This window comes from Myripristis murdjan, chromosome 19 (assembly GCF_902150065.1).
Source record: "Myripristis murdjan chromosome 19, fMyrMur1.1, whole genome shotgun sequence".
In the NCBI taxonomy this organism is placed as follows: domain Eukaryota; kingdom Metazoa; phylum Chordata; class Actinopteri; order Holocentriformes; family Holocentridae; genus Myripristis; species Myripristis murdjan.
The window spans coordinates 1,056,453-1,074,055 of NC_043998.1; the positions used below are offsets into that span (position 1 = coordinate 1,056,453).

A 17,603-nucleotide genomic window follows, 5' to 3' on the forward strand; every position below is an offset into this window, starting at 1 on the left:
TACCCAATATGTAATCTGACTGATTTGTTTGTCAGGTCGGTCGCGCCAGTTAATGTTTTATGACTGACTAGTGATCATATGCAGTTACTGCATCATTATCGTGTTATAGTGATATTCACTATTGATTGAATGAGTCAGTTGGTGTAAATGTTGTGTAAATGATTCAGATTGCATGTAGGCACACACTATTAAGCAGAGGTGGCAAAAGTACTGACATTCTGTACTTAAGTAGAAGTAAAGATACTTGTGTGAGAAAAGACTCTGGTAAAAGTAGAAGTACCAATTCAACTTCTTTACTCAAGTAAAAGTAAGAAAGTACAGGCTCTGAAATGTACTAAAGTACAAAAGTAAAAAGTAAAAATGATTTTTTATTATTATTTTTTTTTTACCATTAATGATACATATACCTTTTTGATAACTTTTTGACGAAAAAAAAGTTCAGGGCACACAAAACAGGAACATTTCCTCTTTTATTAACAACCTGCAAAGTGCTGGTACAGAGAGAATGAAAATCACGCAACATTCTAGTTTTGCTGCAAGCCCAGTTTCACACAATAATCAAGACTGAACTGACCAGAGGTCTTGAATGAGTACCTTGATAACAGCTTTGGTACTCTCAATACTTAATATACTTAACATATATGACTTTTAACAGATTTTTTCTTGCTTCTCCGATTCTGTTTTGTTGTCGGCTAACGTTATCTTCCCTGGCAACTGTCTTCCTCCATGTCTCCAGATTTCTCTATATGGTTTTCTTTATCTTAACTGCTCTCACGCCCCGCGCCCTCTCTCCCTTTCCCTCTCTGTGCAGGGTTTCCTCCAGGATTTTTTGAAACTGTGGGGGAGGGCTTCAGCATTAATGTTAATAATTTTTACCACGGATCTTTTGTAGCACAGAGGAGATATGCTGCTCAAACACTCAGTATGTAGTGTTGGTGTATGTTTATGAGTTGTAGAACATAATTAATTATCTTGAAGGAGTAGATGTTGACTCCAATAATTTAAAAATATGTTAAATTATTATTTGTTTTAAAAATGTAAATTACTTATCAAACAGACCTAACAATTCAGCTACCAATGAATGAGCAGGAGTATGCATGTGATAACATAGAATGAAAAATAAGCCGAAATGATACCTCTTCTCTGAATAGACAAGCTAAGCCAGTGTGCTGCTGTTAGCCAGTGAAAATACAGCAGAGTGGCAACTCTTCGCTTTGTTTCACAATCTATGTCAGTGCGCTGCTGTAGCCTGGAAAGTTTCTCTGCCTTTTGTTCTCGTACGGTGCCGGTGCAGGTGTTGTAATTTTTTTCTTGGTGGTAACAAGCCCGCCTGCCCGCACCAAAAAGAGAGAGAGAGGGAGAGAGAAGTAACGAGCCTGTTTTGACAATGTAAGGAGTAGAAAGTACAGATATTTGTGTTCAAATGTAGGGAGTAAAAGTAAAAAGTCGGCAGAAAATTAAATACTCAAGTAAAGTACAGATACCTGAAAAATCTACTTAAGTACGGTAACGAAGTATTTCTACTTCGTTACTTCCCACCTCTGCTATTAAGTAAAACTGACACTGATGATAAAATTTGTAAATATATACATTAGAGATTTTTCCCCTCCACATCTGGAGGGGCGGCGCCCCAGCGCCCCCTATGGGCCAGCCGCCACTGGAGGTAACTTAAGCTCTCGGTCAGTTACCGCAGTAACAGACTCCATGAAACTAACCTGGTTGGGACCAGGTTTTTCTCATGAAACCTCGAGTTTCTCTCTGTGTCCGTCCGCCCTCTTTCAGCCACACACGGTATTTAACTTCCTCATTCATTCAGTCAGCAGGCGAGTTTTGGCGTGGCATATTAGTTCTGCCGTCTGTTATTAATACTTAAAAAACAGTCAGTAGGCCTTTATTAGAAGCCCATTAGTAGTTAGGTGGCGACATTTTTTCACAAACATGGCATGTCCTTTCGACAACGATCCCATGGATGAAGGTGCAGTGTTACTGCGCAGAGAATTAAATATTCGTCGGGAGATAAGACCGCGCATAGATGTTTACCTGTTGTCTTACCTGTTTGAACAATCTTTTTATATTTCATCTTAAGCTGCTGCCAAGTGCGCTTCTTCCCCGCGGCATTGCACCTAAATGAAATAAATTAATAGGCAACCATTCAAGCAGTTTTCCCCTGTAATATTATTGTGATTGCAACGGACTCCATTTAAACTTACGCATTGACCTGAGCAGCAGTGTTCTCCCACGCCGTCTCCCTGTCCTTTGCCGCTGCAGCGGTGTTGCAGTAAAAGACATGTTCAGACTCGCTGTATGAATCCATTAAGATTTCCAATTCAGCTGGGATGAAAAACGCAGCCCGATGCTTCCCCATTGCCATGGTGACTCGTGTCGTGTCAAATCAGGGCTACATTGACGCTGTCTTTTTATGGATTTTTATGGTAACTCCAGGTGAAACTACTCCGAGTTGATCAAACTAACTCAAATCAGCTGTTCTGGAACCGAAAAATCAGTTTCCTATCTCAGAGTAGATCAACTCAGAGTTCGGGGTAAGACTCTGAGTTTGTTGAACCTGCTTCGTGAAATGGACCCCAGATGGTTTGTTCTACTGCAATTTATACCTCAGCAGGAAGCATGTTTTATTTTTGACAAATTTGTGATTGAGGAATGTTTAAGCCACACGGCTACAATCTCACGTGTTTACATTTATATGTGCATTAACATGTACTGTCCCATTTCTTTCTTTTAAAAAAATAAATAAATCTACAAATCTACAAGCCATGCTTAAGTTGATAAAATAAAATAAATTAAACATTACCAGCACTTTCTGTGATGTAGCTTGCTTCTAGTGTGCCTGTTTATCATAGGATATCTTTAAAATTGGTCTTTTTCATTCAGTAGTAGCCTAGTAACAGGGTGTGGGAGAAGAATCACCTTTTTCCAGTTCCCGCATATTTCGCATCTTTTCGCATATTTCACAACTATTCGCATACTTCGCAACTTCCCGTAATTTCACCGCATAAAATGACATAAAAAACCTGCATATTTAATCGCATAATCAAGGATTTTAGTCCGCAGAATCAAGGATTTTAGTCCGCATAATCAAGGATTTTTAGCCGCGTTTTTCTGGAGGGTCTAACTATGAAGCTGTGAAAGCAGCCATTTTGCGGGCCTATGAGCTTGTGCCAGAGGCCTATAGGCAGTGCTTTAGAGGGTGTCGTAAGGGTGAAAAGCAGACATTTGTTGAGTTTTCCAGGGACAAGGAAAATCTGTTTACTAGGTGGTGTACATCTCAGAAAGTTGAAACCATAGACCAACTTCGTGAGTTGATCCTCTTGGAGGAATTCAAAAATTGTGTTCCTGAGGCAATTGCAACCTATCTGAGTGAGCAGCAAGTGTCCAAGGTTGCGAATGCTGCTGTGCTTGCGGATGAATATGTCTTGGCTCATAAAGTAAGTTTTAATGATAAACCTCGTGAGACTAGGAACAATGCTTCACCCCGTTCTCCCCGCTTTAAAGCTGGTAGTAATGGTCCTGGTTTTTCAGCTTCTGTTACAAAGCCTGCTAGTGCCAGCACAGGAAACTCTGAGAGAATCTGTTTTTTTCTGTAAGAAACCTGGTCTTATCGTGGCTGACTGCTATGCTCTCAGTAAAAAGCAGAAAACTGCTAAACCAGTGGCATTATTAGCTTCAGTACCACGTCTGTCTAATGGAGAAGATGGTTTCAATCAGTGCAGTAAAGACAGGCCTGGTGTGGTAAAGCGTCCCATCGAGGATAGCTCTGAGCTTGACCTTTTTGCACCTTTCCGTATGGAAGGTTTGGTAGCCACTTCTGAGTCAGATAAGTTTGTCCCAGTTCGTATTCTAAGAGATACTGCAGCTGCTCAGTCTTTGTTGGTGGAGGGAGTTTTGCCCCTCTCTGAAGAGACCTCTACAGGTGAACAAGCTTTAGTGCGGGGCTGTGGAATGACATGGCTGGAAGCCCCATTGCATGTTGTGCATTTACAGTCTGGATTGGTGACAGGCACCGTGGCAGTGGCTATTCGCCCTGAGCTTCCAGTAGATGGAGTGGATATGATTCTAGGTAATGATCTGGCTGGTGGAGAGGTGCTTCCTACACCCATTGTTGTGAATAACCCAGTTGGCTCTCAATCTGTTAACCAGGGTGATCAGTTCTCCCAGATGCCTACAGTGTTCCCTGCTTGTGTGGTAACTCGTGCTCAGTCAGGTAAGGATGAGCATGTGGTTGACCTTGCAGAAATGTTTATAGCTCCACAGGAAGAAGCTGTAGAGCCTGTGTCTGCTGGTCCCTCTTTAACTTCTGAATTAGATGTAGCTATGCAGGCTACAGAGTCGGCTGTAGCAGAGACTGTTGGAATTACATTGTCCAGTCCTATCACCTTGTCTACTGTGCCTGAGACTCCACTAAAGGTTGGCAGGGAGCAGCTGGTAGAAGCTCAGAAGGCCGATCCTTCCTTGGCTAAGTGTGTTGCAGCAGTGTTACCCAAAGCTGAGATTGGTGCTTCTCAAGTGGCTTACTACAAGGAGGATGGTATCCTCATGCGTAAGTGGGCTCCCTCAGCTGAAGAGGACAGTGAGTGCCATACTGTACATCAGATTGTTGTCCCTGTTGGCTACCGTGCACAGATACTGAACTTGGCTCATGATAATATCTTGTCTGGTCATCTAGGGATAAGTAAAACTTACTATCATATATTGAAGTACTTTTTCTGGCCTGGCTTGAAAAGTGACGTTTCAAAGTATTGTCGCTCATGTCATGCATGTCAGTTGGTTGGGAAGCCGAACCAAATGATTCCACAAGCTCCACTTCATCCTATATCTGATATGGGAGAGCCATTTGAGGGACTTATCATTGATTGTGTTGGTCCATTGCCTAAGTCAAAATCTGGCCACAAGTTTCTCCTGACTTTAATGTGTGCTGCAACTCGATACCCCGAGGCAATTCCTTTGCGTTCCCTCAAAGCCAAGGTGGTAGTGAAGGAATTGTTCAAATTCTGTACCACTTTTGGTTTGCCAAAGGTCATTCAAACAGATCAGGGCACCAACTTTATGTCTAAGGTGTTTGCTCAGGTGTTAGATGTGTTGGCTGTGAAACATCAGGTCTCTAGTGCTTACCATCCAGAGAGCCAGGGGGCACTAGAACGTTTCCACCAAACCCTTAAAACTATGTTGCGTGCATATTGTCTTGAAACTGGTAAGGAATGGGATGAAGGTATACCATTCCTGCTTTTTGCAATCCGAGAAACTGTTCAGGAGTAATTGGGTTTCAGTCCTGCAGAACTTGTATTTGGCCATACAGTTCATGGACCGTTGAAGTTGTTGCGTGAGCAGCTGACTGGAGGTCCTTCCCCTTGTCAAAATGTGCTGGACTATGCCAGCTCTTTTAGAGAGCGTCTTCACCACGCCTGTGAGGTGGCAAGAGAGGCATTGTGTAGTTCACAATCTAAAATGAAGGCTCACTTTGATAAGGGTGCTGTTGAACGCAGTTTTAAACCTGGAGACACTGTGTTGGTTTTTCTTCCTATCCCTGGTTCAGTACTTCAGGCTAGGTTTACGGGCCCATATGTGATTGAAAAGAAACTGAGTGAAACAGATTATGTCGTCCGTACACCTGATAGGAGACGCAAGACTCGTGTATGCCATGTCAACATGCTGAAGTCCTATGTTGCCAGGGCTTGTGGACCAGTTTCCTCCCCTTCAGCTAAAGTGTTGCCTGTAGCTTTAATAGCAGTGTTGCCATCCTATTCTCCCCAGGACGATGACCTAGTGATGCAAGATGCTTCTGTTTTGTGTGCTCGGTTGCAGAATTCTCAAGTGTTGTGTGAGTTGGAGACTCATCTGTCTCATCTTTCTGGGACAGCTAAGAGTGATATCATCAAATTGATTGAAAGTCATCATGCACTTTTTTCTGATGTACCGACCCAAACCACTGTGTTGCAACATGACATTGATGTTGGTGACTGTCTTCCTATTAAGCAGCATGCCTATCGTGTGAACCCCACAAAAAGAGCTCAAATGCAGAAGGAGGTTGAGTATCTACAAAAGCATGGCCTAGCTGTTCCTAGTTTCAGTGCCTGGAGCTCTCCATGTCTGTTAGTGCCAAAGTCTGATGGAACACCACGCTTTTGCACTGATTTCAGGAAAGTCAATGCTGCTAAGCCCGATTCTTTTCCTCTTCCTCGTATTGAGGATTGCATAGATAGAGTCGGAGCTGCTTGTTTTGTCACCAAGCTAGACCTGCTAAAGGGTTACTGGCAAGTGCCCTTAACATCACGTGCTTCTGAAATCTCTGCATTTGTGACTCCAGACAGTTTCATGCAATATACAGTCATGGCATTTGGCATGTGTAATGCCCCTGCCACTTTTCAACGCCTGATGCAACGGGTGCTGTCTGGTGTGGCAAATTGTGAGGCATATCTTGATGATGTAGTAGTCCACTCTGCTGACTGGCAGTCTCATGTGGAGACCTTGTCTGTTGTGTTTCAGCGTTTGCAAGATGCTTCACTCACTCTGAATCTCGCAAAATGTGAGTTTGCCAAGGCTACCATCAATCTATCTCGGCAAGAAGGTTGGCCAGGGTCAAGTGCGGCCAGTTGATGCAAAAATAACTGCTATTGCTGAGTTCCCTGTTCCCACTACTAAGCGGGAGCTGCATCGTTTTCTCGGTCTAGCTGGTTATTATAGAGGTTTCTGTCATAATTTTGCTTCCATTGTGTCTCCTTTGACTGACCTCCTTAGTCCCACCAAGGATTTGGTTTGGGATTCTAAGAGTGAACTGGCTTTTCAGACAACAAAAGCTCTTCTCAGTTCTTCTCCAGTGTTGTTGGCTCCCAACTTTGCAGTGCCATTTAAGTTGGAGGTCGACGCAAGTGGTACTGGTGCTGGTGCTGTATTGTTGCAGGAGGATTCTTTTGGTATTGATCATCCAGTCTGTTATTTCTCCAAGAAATTCTCTGCAGCTCAACTTAAGTATAGCACCATTGAAAAAGAGGCCTTAGCAATGCTTTGGGCCCTCCAGCATTTTGAGGCTTATGTTGGCTCAACACCCCAGCCGGTGCTGGTTTTTACTGATCACAACCCTCTTGTCTTTCTAAATCGCATGTACAATAATAACCAACGGCTCATGCGATGGGCCCTAATGGCCCAGAACTTTAATGTTGAGATCAGGCACAAGAAGGGGCATGACAATGTTGTGGCTGATGCCCTCTCACGTGTACCTTAAAATGTTGCCAGCATGGCTGTCATCTTAAGGGAAGGGGTGTTATGTGTCATTATTATATTGTTTCTTCATGTGTACTCTAATATGTATTTACTCTATACCTTTCAGTTCAAGGTGCAGCTCCTGATGCTATGGGCTGGGCCTATATAAGTGGCTCTTTTTCCCCGCCCTCTCTCTCTCCACTTCCCGGAACAACATCCCAGCGTTCACTGATGTTATGTTTGTCCTGTGGTTTTTTTTTTTTTTTTTTTTGTATAATAAATGTTATTCTTTGGCATTTATCTTGGTGTTCTGTTCCTCATTGTGTTGCAACTCTGAGCCGGTCATAACACTCCTCCTCACTCCCTTCTGCCACTCTGGGAGAACAATAATGCACATTTCTCTCCTGTGTGAAGCGTCTTCCTCTTCCTCTGGTTCTTCTGTCAGCATTCTTTTCAGCATTAGACTTTTTCTTATTGCGACAAGCTCTGGCAATGTGTCCAGTCATTCCACATGCATGACATTTTTCCTTTTTGAACCGACAGTCTTCAGGTGCATGTTTACCCTTGCAGCGATAACAGTCTTTATCCTTTTCTGCTCTCCCCTGGCTCTCTCTCTTTTGCCCCCTGCTCTCTGATCCACCACCCCTCACTGCATTATAGGATATGGCTCCTGCCTTTGCCTGCAAATCCTGCACATTTCTGTTGGCAGTCTCCATTGCTTGAGCTAGAGACAGGGCACTTTCAAATGTGAGATTGCTCTCTGACAATAATCTCCTCTGGATGCGATCATCATTTATTCCACATACCAGCCTGTCCCATAACATTTGTGAAAGTGTCTCTCCATAATTACAATCTTGTGCCAGTTTCCTTGACTCAGCCACATATTCAGCTACAGATTCAGTGGGTCGTCTCATTCGTGAGAATTGACAATTTCACTTGGTTTGGGGTTAAAGTGGTTCTTTAATAAAGTTACCAACTGGGCAAAAGTCTTTTCTCCAGGTTTTGCAGGACTTAGGAGGTTTCTCATCAAACTATACGTTTGTGCTCCCACCACACTGAGCAATATGGACTTCTTTTTATCTTCATCAGTGATATCATTTGCAGTAAAGAAGTGTTCCATTATCTCACAGTATTCCTCCCAAGCTTGCACTTTTCCCTCAAATGGAGGCAGGGATCCTGGAGTCCGCAGGACTCCAGAAATAGCTTTCTTGGTTTTTTTTACTGACACATGGTAGTCTACACATACAGAGAGTGAGAGAGAAATCACATGACATGGACTTCTACATATAGACTTCCTGACTAGAAACCCACACCTGGAGCCTAGAGCTCCCTCTAGATGAGTATAAGAAGTCTCAGGATACTACACAGACTTAATTGCATTTCCAAGCTTGTATCTCACGCTCTTGTAACGAGCGTCGTCCCCAGATTTAAAAGCCACAGTCCTCCCATGCAATCTCACACCTACATCACTGTTTACCTACGGTTTTTAGTTAGGGTAAACGCAGAAAGTATGCATCGGAATACAGCTGTCCACGCAGAATTTAACATAATCAGTAACTGCTTCAGTGTACTCATGCAAGGTAGCAGAATTCTAAAAACTGACCAGGCAGTAGATACAAAACAGCTCTGTAACATGAGCTCACCTTCTGCAGTCCGGCGCTATACCGTCCTCACGATGAGTTTCTCTCTCTTTTCCTCCTTCTTGTACACAAGGAGCAGTGGTACAGAGGAATGATCTGATTTCCCAAAGTGAGGCTGGGGGACAGATCTGTAAGCTTCCTTAATGGTTGAATAGCAGTGATCGAGAGTTTTGTTGCCCCTGGTGACACAGCTGATGTGTTGGTTATATTTTGGTAGCACTGTCTTTAGGTTGCAGTGATTAAAGTCACCGGCTACGAAGGAGATGGCTTGCGGGTGCAGCCTCTTACACCTGTTGACAGCGTCGTAGAGTTCCTCCAGGGCTACCTTGGCGTTGGCTTGGGAAAGAATGTATACCGCAGTGAGTAGAGCTGATGGGAATTCTCGTGGTGAGTAAAACGGCTGACATTCGATGGTAAGGTGTTTGAAGGCCGGTGAACAGGAGTGGGAGATCACTTCCGCGTCGGTGCACTACGAGTTGTTCACCAGCAAACCCCCCCCCCCCCCCCCTTTCAACTTGCCAGTTGCGTCCTTTGCCCAGCCCGAACAGAATACGGAGAAGCCGTCCAATTGTATAGCACTGTCTGGATAGTCCGATGTTAGAGAACACGCAGCAATTCCTCAGATCTCGCTGGACACTGACCCGGCAGCGGAGGTCGTCCATCTTGTTGCTGACAGACTGCATGTTTGCCAGCAGCATGCTTGGTATAGGAGGCCGCGTAACCTCACCAGCAGTCCCCCACGTCTTCCCCTCTTACGCCCGTATCGCCTTCGGCAACCAGTGCGCCAGGTCTCTGATTGTTTGATAATGTCCACAGGGATCGCAGATGTTGTAGACAACTTTGGAGCATTTTGTCTGATGTCCAATAAAGTCTAGCAATCATATGTTATTAGGGAGGACGCCCTCATGGTGAGCTACCGGGGTGCCCTGTTTGTAGATTCTTGAAGATGCTTCACTTTTCATCCAAGAAGCTTCTTCAGGGGGGTCTTCAAGAATCTACACAATCCAGTTGACCTGTGGGATTTTTTTTCTTCTTTGTCTTTTTGGCAGTAGCTTCAAGTCTGTTAGAGCACAGTGATGAAACACGTCAGGTGGACTGGAAACAACAATGAATGATTGTGCAACAGTGAAGGCTTTATTCAAGATATCCTTTCCTTAAATTTGTGCCTAAAAACGATTTTTGTTTTGAATGGTATCATAAGTCTTTATGGTCTTGAGGCAGGATTTAACAAAATTGGAGGGGATGTGTTTCAGTGGGCAGCTCAATATAGATAGATAGGTAGATAGATACATATATATAGAGAGAGAGAGGCAACTAATATAATGAGTTATTGATTCAGCAATTGACTAACAGGTCTCATCTCCAAGAGGGACTTCCAGAAGGCCATGGAGAGTCACAAGCACTACACCCAATCTGAGACTGAGTTCCTGCTCTCCTGTGCAGAGACGGATGAGAATGAGCTCCTGGATTATGAAGAGTTTGTAGAGCGCTTTCATGAGCCCGCCAAGGTATATCACTTCACACCCAGATATCCTCAGCAACTTTGAAACTATCACAGATTATCTAAATTTAAGATCCTTTTGGAGGACAGGAGTGGTGCTATGTTCTTCTCATTGTTACTGACTGCTGGATTCTGGCTGGATGCTCCAAATGTTAACCATTAGCTGTTAGCTGTAAAACATTCTGAAATATAATCACCCCAATCCACTCAATTTGTTAAACAAAGTTTGAGGTCATTGATTTGTAGCAGAATTTTTACAGCCCAAAATGATATAAAAGTATTTACTGTTTTTAAATTTTTTAAAACCACAGCCATCTCTCAATACTCTGGAGAAAATTGTTATTTTTGTCTTCCAACATGTGTACATGTGTTCTATTAAGAATGATTATTAAAACAAACGATAGCAAACTCAAGAAATCTACCTCCATCTCTGCGGTTGCTGCTGCTCCTCTGACACAAAGTGATACAGGAAGTCAGTTTATAGACTTGCGAGTTGTGATTGCCGTATATACACTCCTGATCAAAATCTTAAGACCAGTTGAGAAATTGCAACAATTTACATTTTGCACTGTTGGATCTTAAGAAGGTTCTAAGTAGAGCTTCAAAATGCAAAAAGAAGAAATGGGAGTGAGACAAAAAAAAATTTGAGTAAGCAATTTATTGCAAACAACCATTAAACTGAAAGAGGCTGTTCATCAGCTGATCAAAAGTTTAAGACCACTGCCTTTAAAAGCCCAAATCTTTGCAAAAATGTGGATTCAGTGTCATTTTCTGTCAGGTATCCACACTGTCATGACCTCCTGATGGCAAAGGCAAAAAAGCTTTCTCTCTTTGAACGCGGTCAGATTGTTGAGCTGCATAAGCAAGGCCCAACAACAAGGCCCTCACAGCGTGCCATTCCTGCTGAGGTTGGACGCAGTAAGACAGTCATTTTTAACTTCCTAAAAGATCCTGAGGGTTATGGAACAAAAAAGTCAAGTGGTAGACCCAAAAAAAATTCACGGCCCTGAGCCGGAGGATCCAATTGGCTGTCCGTCAAGACACGGGACGATCCTCGGCCCAAATTAAGCTTGTCACTGGTGCCAACTGCAGTCCCATAACCATCAGACGGCATCTGCGAGAGAAGGGTTTTAAGAACAAAAAACGTCTTCAAAGGCCTCGTCTCCTTCAGTGGCACAAAATTGCCCATTTGGAGTTTGCACGAGAGCACCAAACATGGGACATTGAAAGGTGGAAGAAAGTTGTATTCTCTGATGAGAAAAAATTTAACCTTGACAGTCCTGATGGCCTCCAATGTTACTGGCATGACAAGGAGATCCCACCTGAGATGTTTTCTACACGCCACAGTGGAGGGGGAGCCATCATGATCTGGGGCTTTTTCCTTCAGTGGAACAATGGAGCTTCAGGTTGTGCAGAGGAGTCAAATGGCAGCTGGCTATGTGGAGATGTTGCAGGGGGCATCCCTCATGACTGAAGGCCATCGTCTGTGTGGTAATGACTGGGTTTTTCAACAGGACAACGCTGCAGTTCACAATGCCCACCTGACAAAGGACTTCTTCCAGAGAAATAACATCACTCTTTGGAACCATCCTGCGTGTACCCCTGATCTAAATCCAATTGAGAACATTCGCGATTGGATGGCAAGGGAAGTTTACAGAAATGGACACCAGTTCCAGACAGTGGATGCCCTCCGTGAAGCCATCTTCACCACTTGGAGCAACATTCCCACTAGCCTCCTGGAAACACTAGCATCAAGCATGCCGAAACGAATTTTTGAGGTGATTACCAAGAAAGCTTTTTTGCCTTTGCCATCAGGAGGTCATGACAGTGTGGATACCTGACAGAAAATGACACTGAATCCACATTTTTGCCAAGATTTGGGCTTTTAAAGGCAGTGGTCTTAAACTTTTGATCAGCTGATGAACAGCCCATTTCAGTTTAATGGTTGTTTGCAATAAATTGCTTACTCTTTTTTTTTTTTTTTTTTGTCTCACTCCCATTTCTTCTTTTTGCATTTTGAAGCTCTACTTAGAACCTTCTTAAGATCCAACAGTGCAAAATGTAAATTGTTGCAATTTCTCAACTGGCCTTAAGATTTTGATCAGGAGTGTACATCATTACTATGCTGCCAACTTTCCATTATCGCTCAGCTTTGATTTTGGATGCTAATAAACATTTGAGAATTAGAGTGTATTCCCAAAGGCCAGTTGATTGCTCTGAATTTTCTCTCCTTGTAATCTTTGTATTGAGTGTCTTGTGTCTTGAGTTGAGTTTCACAAGTACAAGATAATTTTATTTGTTAACCTCAAGAAATTTCTGATTTATTACTGTTGTATCAACTATTATATGAGATGAAAGTTATTTTGATGTTAAGAAAAGCCCTCTGCTGTTGCCACTGACAAGTGAGTGGGTGATGGGGTCAAAGTTCATGTCAGTTGAAGTCCCAATGACTAGCGCAACAGCCATAGAAACTACAACAACAGCATCCCCTTTAGTATAACCCAAATTTCATTGTGACTGACCATAACATGATTATCGCCTGTGGCAGTCACCACAAATTACAGACTATAAACTGACCTTTACTTGAGAAGTAATTTTGGTACCCTTACAGCCATGATCCTCACTGTCTCACCTGCTAGAGGAAGCTGGAGGTTGACGAATGCTGGGCATCTGTTAAGTTTAGTGAATACTGAGAAAAAACTCAATTGTGATTTCAAAGGACATTGGCTTCAATGTTGCGGTTCTGCTGACCAACCTGTCGGAGCACATGCCCCATGACAGCCGGCTGCAGACATTCCTGGAGCTGGCAGAGAGTGTCCTCAACTATTTCCAACCCTATCTGGGCAGGATTGAGATCATGGGCAGTGCCAAACGCATTGAGAGGGTCTACTTTGAGATCAGTGAGTCCAGTCGAACACAATGGGAGAAACCTCAGGTAAGAATGGGTACATTGTCACTGTAGTAATTAAGACAGCATCCTATGTTTATTTCAGTGAATTAATGAGTGGATCAATGAATGAGTGAATAGACAAATGACAAACAAGTTCAGAAAAGAAACTTTAGTGGGCTTCAGCTGATTGGACTAGCTCAGCAGCATACACTTACAGGTGAACTAATCAACTTACATGCGCCCTAATGACACATACTCACCCACTGTTAATCTCGCTGTGCAGTTTTGAGTTCATGTTTATTACCTCTGTTCGATGGTTCTCCCAGGAACGCTAAAGTGGTGTTCACTGCTGCTGCTAGCTGGAATGGTCTAAATCTCAGAGCAGGTACACTTAGCTTCGAATAAGTGAGATGGTGTTCATAAAAGATCGTTGTGTATGACATGATTCTGTGTTGAATATAGTTCTGCTCAACAACATCAGCCATAGGGTAGATTAATCACCTGCGGTGCTGAGTGCTTGTTCGGTGTCAGTGTTGTTCAACTTCAAACCTCCTGGTGTAGCTCATCTCTCTCAGTGCTTGTTAGCATTCTTAGCTGCCTGTATTTTGGACAAAGAAAAGTGGCAATTTTCTGTTGGTCCTTTATCTCAACCCTCCACATGATCCAATCGAGATGCCTCTCACAGATGTTTGCAACACAGCAAGGAACACTAGGTTTATGGTTGTGTACTGGTCCCCTTCAAGTTCACACTGAGCCTCATAGAATGGTTGCAGGAATCAACAAGAAAGTCAAACACATCTGGGGATATGTCACTGATCTACTAAACTTCTCCACAACCTTCTAGCTTGTGGACACAGTTTAAACTGAGAGAGCCAGTGCTAAATCTTGTGTCCCCCATTTGCAACACTGATCTTGACAGCAAAGCTGCTAAAACTGTCTTGTTTTCATGCATCACCAATGCTTTGGCAGCTAGAAGAGTATCGGCAACCTCTGGGGCATCCTGTGCCAGCTGTGTGGGATGAAGGGCATGGTGCAGCACAGTGTTATATAGATGATCTTGGCAGACAAGCCACTGGTATGGTCTGAGGGCAGCAGTTAGCCCTGAACCACCTGCAGCCTGCATCCTGCAGTCTGCACCGTTTTTCCATGTGTCGCTGTAAGGCCAAATTACCAGTCTTCTTGCTGTAATATTTCATCAGAACCCCACAAGATTTACATTTTGCATCACCAACTGTCGTCATTATCTGCATTCATAACTAAATTAAAATGCTTCCATACCTTGGATTTCCCTGCATGGTTTTCGGTACTTTTAAACTTCCCCAGTGACAAATTTTGGTTAATGTCCTCCACCTTTAGCTAGGTTACACATACTGCCTAGGTGTTGCCTTCGGTGTTGTAACGTAAACGCTAGCACTAAACAGGAAGTAGCCCAGAACACAGACAGAATTTTCACAGAAATTCGAGATTCAAGATTTTTATTTGTAACATACATGATTGTGCATGTACAGTAGCAGTGAAATGTGTTGCCAACTACTCCAGCACTGTGCAAATACAATAAAATAGAAAAGTATACATACACCTCTATATACAAGTATAAACATTAAGTGGGTCACTCTATAATTTTGGGACATGTGGAATTTCAGAATTTTTGCAAAAAAAAAAAAAAAAAAAAAAGGCTAATGTTTTCCAGTATAAATATTTTCCCTGACAAAGAAGTGTTTAAATGTTATGTTTTTAGTAATTGGCAAGCTCCAGCATTATTGATTTCAGATATTTATTAAATAAAAGGAGATATTAACTGATTATTTCGTCAACTATGTTACGGACAAAAACTGTCAAATTGTAACTTTGGATAAATGCCAGATATTAAAACAACCACTATTCCTGGTAGAATATGTGTCCATTTGCCAATATTTTAAATTTTAATTGCCAATTAAAAAAGAAATCAAACTTTTTTTTTTGCTTTTAAACCCCCGATTTCACAAATGCAATCAATGGTCTACATATTTTCTTCAAAAACCTTTGAAATCGAAGGTAATTTTGTTGAAAAAAGTATACAGCATGACATACTTCTCAGCCACAAAGTTTCTACTTATTTAGTTTGGTTTTAGGAAACAATTAATTTTTTTTTTAATCACTTATTACATAATGGTAACTTAGTTGACTGTGTGGTATCATAGTTGACTATAGTAACAGAGTTGACTGGACATTAAAAAAATCTGATGAAACATAACATAAAAATAACTCTAAATTTACTTAATACCATTTGGAATCACTGTGACATCAAAAACACATACCAACCAGACTAGTTTGTAGTGAAACACTTGTAATTTTATTAAATGCATTTATAGAAAATGTATATTAATTTATATATAACAGTCTGAAGTCTTAAAAGGTTAAACAAAAGTGTGTTTTATTGTGTCTTATTATATGTTACAAATTATTAGAATTTATTTCAAAATTAACTCCTGAAAAATACAAGAACATATGGTGTCAAGTGTCAACTACTGTATGTTACCCTTAGTCAACTCAGTTTCCAATTCCAAAGTATTTTAGTCTAGTTTTAGTCAATAGTCTTTTTTTTAGTCTTTGAATGCAGATTGACACTAATGTTAATTAAAAAATCTAGTCTAACCAGTAGATTCATTTTAGTCTTTTTTCACTCATCTCTAAGGTTTATGTGATTATTACCCAAGCCCGGAGTGGCTAATCGGGAGGACCGGGACAATTCCCGGTGGGCCGGTCTGATGTTTGGGCCACGAGGGCCGGTGTTCACTTTTTTTATTTTTTATTTTTTTGGGGCCGGTGTTCAGTCCAGTCATGGCAGTGGGTTGATCACCTATGCTGCTTACCGCTGTGCCTGGGCCGCCTCCGCCTCCACTGGCAGCTCTTTTTTTTTTTTTTTTTTTTTTTTTTTTTTTTTTGCAGACGCACACCACCGTTCAAGTTAATTAATTATCAAGTCAGTGAATTGTGTGGCGTTGTGACATAACATAACCTTATATAATTTGAATAATAGTATGATGCAATGCCACATAACTGGGAAACTTTGTCTTGTAGCCCCTCAGAGTCAGAAGCAAGATCCAGCACCAAGCACCAGCCATGAGCCCACAAGTCCAGAGTGGGCAGGTAGGATTGCTCATTGAGTGAATATTATTAGAATTAATATAATGAAGAGTATGGTGTAGACCTGCTCTATATGAAAAGTGTCCTGAGATGCTAGATGATTCAGCACTACATTAATGAAACTGACCTGAATTGATCAGAAGGCTTTGTAAAAAGGGGAGATTTGTGCTGAGAATTATGACAATTTTTAAAATGTGATTTGGTGTCAGAAGCAGAGCCAGGAGCCAGTAGTGATGGGGGGATTGCTCCTGTCAGTATGGAAGGAACAGGTGAGCTGTTGTAACAGAGTGTGTGAACAAGCAAGCATTAGTTCCAATACAACCACTTTCTATGCTCAAACGATAGTAGGTTGTGACCCGTTATATTTTTTGATTTTAATAATAATAGGTCGTGATCTAAAGTGGGCAGGTCTTAGGCATGAAACTCCAGGGCTGAAAATGAGTCCCACTCCGGCCCTGTTATTACCTGATGAAGTAGCTCCACATGTTGAATGATTAGGAATGCTACGTTGCTAAAGGTGCCTGGTCTGATATTCACAGAAATACATCCATGTTCTAATTTGCTTATTTTATTATGAACCAACATGATTAAACAACTCTTTAGGACTTTAAAACAGTCAAGATAAAAAAAATTAGCAGAACATGCAACAGTATATTTTTAAACCACTCTTTTGCCATAAGTACAACATAAAAAACCCACCTTTCTGATCTGAAATAAAAATAGGTATTAAATAAAGCCTGACATATTCTAATAAAATATTCTAATAAAAAAAATATGCATATTGATCCAGATGCAGCTACGACATCTCAAATCAGGAATAATAAGTTTATCTTCTATTGTTCAGTGTGTTTCAGGCAGGAATACATTTATTGAAACATAGGTTAACACGTGAAATGACTGTCTATTGATTGGCAGCAGGTTTTAACTTTGTTCTCGCCGTGCTACACTTCAGACAGTGCCATTGGGTGTGTGCTCCTCAGTCATACACACACACACACACACACACACACAAACACACACACACACACACACACACACACACACCCCGGCATGAGCACACAGCAGTGCAAGAGGAGAAAAACTAACGCACATCCAATGAATGCACTTTTTGGATTGTAATTTAAAAGTCTATGACGAAAAAGGAAAGAGACATTTTATTAAGTTTTTATATAATGATGTAGAATTCGTCTCGTCTGTTTTAGTCAACAAAAAATGCGTGTTAGCAGAAAAAGAA

At 41.8% G+C, this 17,603-nt stretch overlaps 1 protein-coding gene across 1 annotated transcript in view; it reads left to right on the forward strand.

Annotated features, from left to right (window-relative positions):
- ryr2a (ryanodine receptor 2a (cardiac)) overlaps positions 1 to 17,603 on the forward strand; it is a 666,625-nt gene that overhangs the window by 582,185 nt on the left and 66,837 nt on the right. The window contains exons 95-96 of the mRNA XM_030078094.1: positions 10,206 to 10,360; positions 13,073 to 13,288. Coding sequence (XP_029933954.1) covers positions 10,206 to 10,360; positions 13,073 to 13,288 — 371 coding nt within the window. The remainder of the gene's footprint in view (positions 1 to 10,205; positions 10,361 to 13,072; positions 13,289 to 17,603) is intronic.